The following is a 9,864-nucleotide window of genomic DNA, read 5'->3' as shown; positions in this document are numbered from 1 at the left end:
GGACAGTGCTTTTTTTGAAGTATTATATATATATATATAATTATTTTTTGTTGTTGCTGTGATTCCACTATTTAGTACATTTAAGTGACTGTCAAGCAGTATGTAACTTTTCAAGTGGTAAATGTGTGAAAATTTAACTGAAAAATATAAAGTAACCAAACTAATACAGGACTATGCAAGAAAATACACATTTTCACGACAGAATAAAAACCATGACATGGTTTGTGTATAAATTAAATATCACAAAACATAGCTATTTATTTAAAATACCATAAAATCTAACTACTGATAATAAGGTTTTTCAATAATCAGCAATGGATTACATGTCAGGCCAACCAACTGGCATTGTTTTAGGTAGGGTACTTGACCTCTGATTTTGTGATTTAGCAGTATGCTATATAGTGAGGCACAGGATTAAGAAGAAGACCTAGTAACCTGCGTAATCCCAACTAATCTGCCTCTGCTTCTTTCCACTTGACGTTAATGTAGGAGAATTTGGGAGCGGCAGACTGGGAATGTCAACTAAACAGAGGCTAAACAGAGGAATATGGAGCTAAACAGAGGTTTTGCTTACTCTGGCCTTGCTTGGTGAATAATGTATCGACTTCTCTTGGTTCAGATGCTACATTGTTGTTTCCTGGTGGCCCATTCCTGCCCTACTCAGTGTACTTGTGTTTACCAAGGAGGGAGCAATGGGACAGGTCTCAGGTAGCGTACACTTTAGTTAATTAAATGTCTTAATTTACTGCCTTAATTTCAGTTGCTTGCTTGGGTGTGCTCCTTCTCTCATATCAATGGATCTGCATGAATTTACCTAACATCTTGGATCATTGGTGTTGTTCTTTAAAACATATACTGTACTTTATACAGCATTGCCTGACAGACTACATTTTGATCAACTATGCATCAATATTTATGTGCTCTGGAATGGTTGGACAACATTTTAGAAATATGTTTGGTCAGAGGTTGAGTAAAATATTATTGTAAAAAATTATGGCAAAGGAGGTGGTAGACATGTCATTTGCCATGCTTGTTTGTTTATACAACAAACACAGTTAACTCTTAAATTCCTTGAGTTGCTAAATAGGACTGATAGGCATTTTAGCTCTGATAGCTAGCTACTCTTCTCAGTGCATTCTTCACATACATGATTCATATATCACGCTGTTTGCACTGACAGGTCTGTTTTGTGCAGCGAACCCAGCATGTCGGCCATCCCCCTCAATGCTCCAGCCGACACAGTCAAGTTTCGTCTGGAGAAGACCTCTATCTCCAGAGTGCCCAGGGCAGCCTTCTTCTACCTGTCTGAGCTCCAGTTCCTGTGGTTGACCTACAACTCCATCACCACCATCCACTCCAGCAGCTTCCTTAACTTGAAGGTAGAAGTGGGCATACTCCTACCTGTATAATCCTCTCTATTTAAACTAGCAGTATCTGCAACACTATCCTTAGAATTACTTGGTTTTGTATGAAAACTAAATTTGACAGTATCTAAAACTTACCTCTCCCTGAAGGCGCTGCGTGAGCTGCGATTGGACGGGAACCTTCTCTCTGCCTTCCCCTGGGAGGGGCTTAGGGACATGCCGCGGCTGCGCACCCTGGGTCTGCACAATAACCGCCTCTCCAGCCTCCCTGCCCATGCTGCCCTCTTTCTTCCCAACGTCACCTACCTGGACCTGTCCAGCAACAGACTGACCACTCTGCCCTCAGAGCTGTTGGACCTTTGGTTCCCTCCCCCTGCCCAACTAGCAGGCCCAACACAGAGAAGAGTGCTGGGTATGGTTCACTAATAGTAATCTTAGTGTTCTATGCAAAAATAGGTCCCTTGTCAAAGGACAGCATCTGAAATTGAGAAATACTCATATCTCAAATGTTCACGTAAAAAACATTCATTTCTTATTGGACATGTTCCCCATTTCACTCCTTTTCAAAGCTAAGACAAATGGTCCGGCTCTTTTTTGTGTCTCCAGGTATCCATGACAACATGTGGCAGTGTGACTGCCAAATCTCTATGCTGCTGGCCCAGTCTAAGTACCAGGAGAGCCCTGTAGTTCTGATGGACCAGCTCCTCACCTGTAGCCGTAGCGGGGGAACTGCCGACCAGCTGGGGGCCCCCCTCACAGAGGCTGACTTGTCGCGGTGCCAGAGGCCCTCTGTCCAGCCCTCAGCCACCCGGGTTACCTCCCCGCTGGGCAGCAACGTGATGCTCCGCTGTGATGCCACAGGCTACCCCACGCCAGTACTCACCTGGACCAAAGCAGCAGGAGCCTCCATATACAACACAGGTAAATATCTATGAACATTCTGTAACATTGCATCCAGTTAAACTCAACCCTACTCTTCAATTTTAACATGGAAAATCATTCCCTGTGCTGTTGTTTTCAAATGTCTGATTATGTTTGATCTTGACAGAGTGCTGTCAACAACCGTACAGCAAAGCTGACCCTGAAAAACTACCCATTAACTTGGACAGCTGTAAGTACTTCATGTTACCCCGGCTAGCTGCATTTTGACCCTTTTATTGCCGCATGTCTTGTCAATAGACTTGAGTCACCTATTTTTGTGTTACATTACAGTTATTCAGGAATCTCCGCGTGTGGGAATCCGATGGTCCATCATCAACCTAAATGGACTTTCGTACAAGGATGCAGGAGAATATTGGTGCCAGGCACGGAACATGGCGGGAACAGCAGAAGCCCCCATTAGACTTAGGGTGGTGGGGGTGATCGCTGTGCCCCCTTCCATAAAGAACAAGACCCGCAAAGCTCCTTCTAGATCCTCATCCAGCAACAGAAAACCTCTCCCACAAAAGCCGAAACGGGCACAGAATATTACTTCAATCTCCACCTCAAAAAAGAAGACTCTTCTGAACCTCAAGTATGTTACACCCCCCACTCCAACGAACAAGACCCAGAATATCAAAATGGCCCCGGTCCCCACCCCCCTGAAAAAAATGTCATCGTCCTCACCACAGAAGTACACACACAAACGCAAAAAGACCTCAGCCCCAAAGTCAAACAGAAAACCTCAGATATCTGTCAATACTATACCATCCTCATCAGAAAAAACTACCACTACATCGTCTTCACCAGAAAACAACAAGGACCAGATATAGTGGCCCTTTCATCTGTTACTATAATAACCCTTCTTATTCTATGCCTTTCTGTTGGTCAATATTTTAAGGAGCTCATACATGACCCTTTAAAAACAGAGTAATCAGTAGCCAACAGAGGGCGTCCAGAGCCCAGAGACATGAAGCGCAAACTACTGTTACACTTTTTAAGTGACAACAATTACCATTGAGGATCTGATGTATTCTTTTTCCAGATGTGTTTTATTTTGTTTGACTGTTTTTAGAGAGGTAAGGCTTATCACCCTCTTATCTGTGTAAGATCTGTACTTGTGCTAAAGATTACGAGGACATATTCCTACAAGGACATATTCTTACTAGGAGCTCAGCTATAAAGGGCAATTCTGCCACTTCATATTAATTCTCTCCTCCACCATACCAGTGTCTACATGAAAATGGTGTGTTTCTATGATCTCTGGTAAAAAAAAAAAAAAAGAGAAGAAAGGCCCTCAAATGCTTCTCTATGAAATAACAGGGCAGGATTAAAAGTACGATTTTTTTTTAATCATGGCTGAATTACCGACCGGGCATGAAGGGCACGTGCCCCCATTGATTTTGTTAGCCACTCTCACTCAGATTTAATTCTAACATGGCATAAGTCATGGCAAAATGTGTAGAATTTGAGGAAATTAGCTTTAAAACGGGGGGAAAAAATCTTCGCCCCATGGCAAAATGTGTAGAATTGTAGGAAATGTGCTGTAACACTAACAATTTTGCTCTTCATCCCATGGCAAAATGAGTAGGTAGCCTAGAGGCAGATAGCCTAGCAGTTAAGAGTGTTTGGCCATGAACCGAAAGGCAGTTAACCCCCATCAACAACTGCTCCCTGGGTGCCATGGACGTTAATTAAGGCAGCCCACTGCACCTCTCTAATTCAGAGGGGTTGGGTTAAATGCGGAAAGCACATTTTGGTTGAATGCATTCAGTTGTGCAATTGACTAGGTTTCCCAATTCCCTGAAATTAGTTATACATTTGCAAAATGTGTCCAATTTGCCGTAAACTTGCTTTAAAATTGCACAATTTTCTCTGTGCCCATGGTAAAATGTGTAGAATTGCAGGAAATGACCTTTAAAACTAAAATAAATTACCCGCGGTCAAGAAGGGGGGCCACTAAAATGTTTTGCTGGCGAGGTTTGCATGTAAAGGCTAGTAAACTTTGAAATGTGTGTGGACATTTTCTCAAGATTTTATAATATTTTTATTTCACCTTTATTTAACCAGGTAGGCTAGTTGAGAACAAGTTCTCATTTACACCTCCGACCTGGCCAAGATAGAGCAAAGCAGTGCGACACAAACAACAACACAGAGTTACACATGGAATAAACAAAACATACAGTCAATAACACAATAGAAAAAAGGCTATATACAGTGTGTACAAATGAGGTAAGATAAGGGAGGTAAGGCAATAAATAGGCCATAGTGGTGAAATAATTACAATTTAGCAAATAAACACTGTAGAGACTGGAGTGATAGATGTGCAGAAAATGAATGTGCAAGTAGAGATACTGGGGTGCAAAGGAGCAAAAATAAATAAATAACAGTATGGGGATGAGGTAGTTGGATGGGCTATTTACAGATGGGCTATGTACAGGTGCAGTGATCTGTGAGCTGCTCTGACAGCTGATGCTTAAAGTTAGTGAGGGAGATATGAGTCTCCAGCTTCAGTGATTTTTGCAATTCGTTCCAGTCATTGGCAGCAGAGAACTGTAATGAAAGGCGGCCAAAGGAGGAATTGGCTTTGGGGGTGACCAGTGAAATATACCTGCTGGAGCGCGTGCTACGGGTGGGTGCTGCTATGGTGACCAGTGAGCTGAGATAAGGCGGGGCTTTACATAGCAAAGACTTATAGATGACCTGGAGCCAGTGGGGTTGGCGACGAATATGAAGTGAGTGCCAGCCAACGAGAGCATACAGGTCGCAGTGGTGGGTAGTATATGGGGCTTTGGTGACAAAACGGATGGCATTGTGATAGACTGCATCCAATTTGCTGAGTAGAGTGTTGGAGGCTGTTTTGTAAATGACATCGCCAAAGTCAAGGATCGGTAGGATAGTCAGTTTTACGAGGGTATGTTTGGCAGCATGAGTGAAGGATGCTTCGTTGCGAAATAGGAAGCCGATTCTAGATTTCATTTTGGATTGGAGATGCTTAATGTGAGTCTGTAAGGAGAGTTTACAGTCTAACCAGACACCTAGGTATTTGTAGTTGTCCACATATTCTAAGTCAGAACCGTCCAGAGCAGTGATGTTGGACGGGCGGGCAGGTGCTGGCAGCGATCGGTTGAAGACTAATCATTTAGTTTTACTTGCATTTAAGAGCAGTTGGACGCCACGGAAGGAGAGTTGTATGGCATTGAAGCTCGTCTAGAGGTTAGTTAACACAGTGTCCAAAGAAGGGCCAGAAGTATACAGAATGGTGTCGTCTGCGTAGAGGTGGATCAGAGAATCATCAGCAGCAATAGCAACATCATTGATGTATACAGAGAAAAGAGTCGGCCCGAGAATTGAACCCTGTGGCACCCCCATAGAGACTGCCAGAGGTCCGGACAACAGGCCCTCCGATTTGACACACTGAACTCTGTCTGAGAAGTAGTTGGTGAACCAGGCGAGGCAGCCATTTGAGAAACCAAGGCTGTTGAGTCTGCCGATAAGAATGTGGTTATTGACAGAGTCGAAAGCCTTGGCCAGGTCTATGAATACAGCTGCACAGTATTGTCTCTTATTGATGGAGGTTATGATATTGTTTAGGACCTTGAGCGTGGCTGAGGTGCACCCATGACCAGCTCGGAATCCAGATTGCATAGCAGAGAAGGTACGGTGGGATTCGAAATGGTCGGTGATCTGTTTGTTAACTTGGCTTTCGAAGACCTTAGAAAGGCAGGGTAGGATAGATATAGGTCTGTAGCAGTTTGGGTCTAGAGTGTCTCCCCCTTTGAAGAGGGGGATGACCATGGCAGCTTTCCAATCTTTGGGTCTCTCAGACAATACAAAAGAGAGGTTGAACAGGCTAGTAATAGGTGTTGCAACAATTTCGACTGACAATTTTAGAAAGAGAGGGTCCAGATTGTCTAGTCCTGCTGATTTGTAGGGGTCCAGATTTTGCAGCTCTTTCAGAACATCAGCTATCTGGATTTGGGTGAAGGCGAAATGGGGAGGGGGCTTGGGCAAGTTGCTGTGGGGGGTACAGGGTTGTTGACTGGGGTAGGGGTGGCCAGGTGGAAAGCATGGCCAGCCATAGAAAAATGCTTATTGTAGGATGGCCGGGGTGTTAAGCATGTCCCAGTTCAGGTCACCTAACAGCGTGAGCTCTGAAGTTAGATGGGGGGCAATCAATTCACATATGGTGTCCAGGGCACAGCTGGGGGCAGAAGGTGGTCTATAGCAAGTGGCAACCGTGAGAAACTTGTTTCTGGAAAGGTGGATTTTTAGAAGTAGAAGCTGAAATTGTTTGGGTACAGACCTGGATACTAAGACAGAACTCTGCAGGCTATCTCTGCAGTAGATTGCAACTCTGCCCCCTTTGGCAGTTCCATCTTGTCGGAAAATGTTATAGTTACGGATGGAAATTTCAGGGTTTTTGGTGGCCTTCCTAAGCCAGGATTCAGACACGACTAAGACATACGGGTTGGCAGAGTGTGCTAAAGCAGTGAATAAAACAAACTTAGGGAGGAGGCTTCTAATGTTAACATGAATGAAACCAAGGCTTTTATGGTTACAGAAGTCAACAAATGAGAGCGCCTGGGGAATGGGAGTGGAGCTAGGCACTGCAGGGCCTGGATTAACCTCTACATCACCAGAGGAGCAGAGGAGGAGTAGGATAAGGGTACGGCTAAAGGCTATAAGAACTGGTCGTCTAGTGCATTTGGAACAGAGAGTAAAAGGAGCAGGTTTCTGGGCGCGGTAGAATAGATTCAATGCATAATGTACAGACAAAGGTATGGTAGGATGTGAGTACAGTGGAGGTAAACCTAGGCATTGAGTGACGATGAGAGAGGTATTGTCTCTAGAGACATCAATTAAACCAGGTGAGGTCACCGCATGTGGGAGGTGGGACAAGAGGGTTAGCTGAGGCATATTGAGCAGGGCTGGAGGCTCTACAGTAAAATAAGACAATAATAACTAACCAAAACAGCAATTGACAAGGCATATTGACATTAGGGAGAGGCATGCGTAGCCGAGTGATCATAGGGTCCAGTGAGTAGCTGTGCGGGCTGGAGACACGGCGATTCAGAGAGCTAGCGGGCCGGGGCTAGCAGGCTAGCAGAAAGGCCTTAGAGGGACGTCGCAACGGAAGAAGTCTGTTGTAGTCCCCTCGTGCAGTTACGTCGGCAGACCAGTCATGATGGATCAGCAGGGGTCCGTGTAGTAAAAGGGTCCAGGCCAATTGGCAAAATAGGTATAGTAGCCCAAAAAATAGGCTGATGGACCTCTTCAGCTAATAGTCCATTATGCTTTAGACAGCTAGCGGGCCGTGGCTAGCAGGCTAGCAGATGGGCATTCAGGGGACGTCGCGATGGAGGAGCCTGTTGAAAAAAAACCTTGGGCGGATTACGCCGGTAGTCCAGTCGTGATGGATCGGCGGGGCTCCATATTGGCAATAAAAGGCGTCCAGGCCAATTGGCAAAATAGGTATTGTAGCCCAAGGAGTGGCTGATGGACCTCTTCAGCTAGCCGGGAAATGGGCCTAGCATAGGCTAGCTCCAGGCTAATTGGTGCTTGCTTCGGGACAGAGATGTTAGCCAGGAGAAGCCAATCGGATAGCAGCTAGCTAGCTGAATGATCCAGGTGAAGAGGTTCAGAGCTTGCGGTAGGAATCTGGGGATATGGAGAAAAAGAAGTCTGATAAGCTCTGGGTTGAATCACGCTGTGCAGACTGGCAGGGGTTGTCCGGGCTGAAGGTTAGCTGATGACCGCTAGCAGTGGCTAGTTAACTACTAGCTAGTTAGCTAGCTAGCTGCTGTTGGGGGTTCCGGTTCTAAAGTAAAGAAAATAGCAGATCCATACCACATTGGGTGAGGCGGGTTGCAGGAAAGTATGTTGAAGTTTGGGGTTAAGAAAAATATTTAAAAATATATGCGAAGAAAATATTTATAAAAAGATATATACACAGGACACGACAAGACGAAGACAAAAGACTCCTGACTGCTACACCATCTTGGAATAGGATTGATTAAGATACCACAGTGTCTATGAACATCATTGATTGTCATATTTAATTGTAAAAATTGTACTTTGATATGATGAGCAATGCATTCTTTGAATACTGTCTCATACTTGTGTTATGATGTTATAGACATACACTGAAGAGTCAAAGGTGTACACTTTACAAGTAAAGTAAGTTGAAGTAACAAGGAAACCATGCTACCTACATTTAATCAAGGTTAGTCTACTATTCTACACCTGCATTGATTGCTGTTCGGGGTTTTAGGCTGGGTTTCTGTACAGCACTTTGTGACATCAGCTGATGTAAGAAAGGCTTTATAAATACATTTGATTGATTGATATTCTGAGGAGAGCATGTGTGTACCAAATGTTCTAATAATCTGACAGTTTGGAAGCTCTTCACCTTCATGTATTTATTCATGAATACTGTCACGTCCTGACCATAGTTCTTATGTGTTTTGCTTGTTTTAGTGTTGGTCAGGACGTGAGCTGGGTGGGCATTCTATGTTGTGTGTCTAGTTTGTCTGTTTCTGTGTTCGGCCTAATATGGTTCTCAATCAGAGGCAGCTGTCAATCGTTGTCCCTGATTGAGAATCATATATAGGTGGCTTGTTTTGTGTTGGGGATTTGTGGGTGGTTGTTTTCTGTGTCAGTGTTTGTGCCACACGGGACTGTGACGGTTAGTTTGTTTGTTATTTTGTATAGTGTCTTGTTTTCAAGACACTTCCCCCTCCTCGTCCGAGGAGGAGGAAGAGCTAGATTGCCGTTACAAATACAGTGGTGTTGATGTGCATGGAGAAGTGGCTATACTTTTGCACAAACTTTCGCAAACAGCCCGCCCGGCAAAGGCGCCCCGTGTGAAAAATTAGATGAGAAACAGTGTACTATGAATGACCTAAAATCATGGCAATGCGAAATACTTCCACCATGCAGTGGTGATTTTAGTATGTAAATCTTGGTGGGGCAAACAAATATATATATATTTTTTATGCATGCCAGCAAAGCCACAACACAACACTAAAAAATACATTCATTGCACTATAACGGTGACAAATGGTGCCCACAAACTGTTAGGGCCTATATAAATCAAATCAAATCACATTTTATTGGTCACATACACATATTTAGCAGATGTTATTGCGGGTGTACCGAAATGCTTGTGTTCCTAAGCACCAACAGTGCAGTAATATCTTACAATTCATAACAATATATACAAATCTAAAAGAAAATTTATGGAATTAAGAAATATATAAATATTAGGACGAGCAATGTCGGAGTGGCATTGACTAAAATACAGTAGAATAGAATACAGTATATACATATGAAATTAGTAAAGCAGTATGTAAACATTAATGTGACTAGTGTTCCATTATTAAGGTGGCCAGTGATTCCATGTCTATGTATATAGGGCAGCATAGGGCTAGGGTCCTTTTTCTGACTTTCCGCCTGACTGACGTGCCCAAAGTAAACTGCCTGTTACTCAGGCCCAGAAGTCAGGATATACATATAATTGGTACCATTGGATAGAAAACACTTTGAAGTTTGTGGAAATGTTAAAATAATGTATGAGACT

The 9,864-nt window shown here is 43.7% G+C and overlaps 1 protein-coding gene across 2 annotated transcripts; it reads left to right on the top strand.

Annotated features, from left to right (window-relative positions):
• Nucleotides 1-69: 69 nt before the first annotated feature.
• LOC139553452 (leucine-rich repeat, immunoglobulin-like domain and transmembrane domain-containing protein 3) lies at nucleotides 70-8,691 on the top strand. 2 transcript variants are annotated; one of them, XM_071365774.1, is made up of 6 exons: nucleotides 70-708; nucleotides 1,196-1,379; nucleotides 1,515-1,776; nucleotides 1,971-2,285; nucleotides 2,413-2,475; nucleotides 2,577-8,691. In XM_071365774.1, exons 1-6 carry the CDS (start codon nucleotides 596-598, stop codon nucleotides 3,113-3,115), a joined length of 1,476 nt encoding a protein of 491 aa, XP_071221875.1. In that variant the 5' UTR covers nucleotides 70-595; the 3' UTR covers nucleotides 3,116-8,691. The 2 variants fall into 2 exon arrangements, with proteins under 2 accessions (XP_071221875.1, XP_071221874.1); XM_071365773.1 differs by having other exon boundaries at nucleotides 1,181-1,379.
• Nucleotides 8,692-9,864: the final 1,173 nt, after the last annotated feature.

The sequence above is a fragment of the Salvelinus alpinus genome, chromosome 25 (assembly GCF_045679555.1).
Source record: "Salvelinus alpinus chromosome 25, SLU_Salpinus.1, whole genome shotgun sequence".
Taxonomy (NCBI): Eukaryota; Metazoa; Chordata; class Actinopteri; order Salmoniformes; family Salmonidae; genus Salvelinus; species Salvelinus alpinus.
Note: the sequence above shows the minus strand (reverse complement) of the source record. Positions and strands in the feature narration are given on the sequence as shown.

Excerpts from the sequence above, each read along its gene's own strand:
- LOC139553452 (XM_071365773.1), top strand. The coding sequence starts at position 596 with ATGTATCGACTTCTCTTGGTTCAGATGCTACATTGTTGTTTCCTGGTG. Across the intron at positions 709-1,180 it reads AGCAATGGGACAGGTCTCAG|GTCTGTTTTGTGCAGCGAAC; the intron begins GTAGCGTACACT and ends TTGCACTGACAG. Across the intron at positions 1,380-1,514 it reads GCAGCTTCCTTAACTTGAAG|GCGCTGCGTGAGCTGCGATT; the intron begins GTAGAAGTGGGC and ends CTCTCCCTGAAG.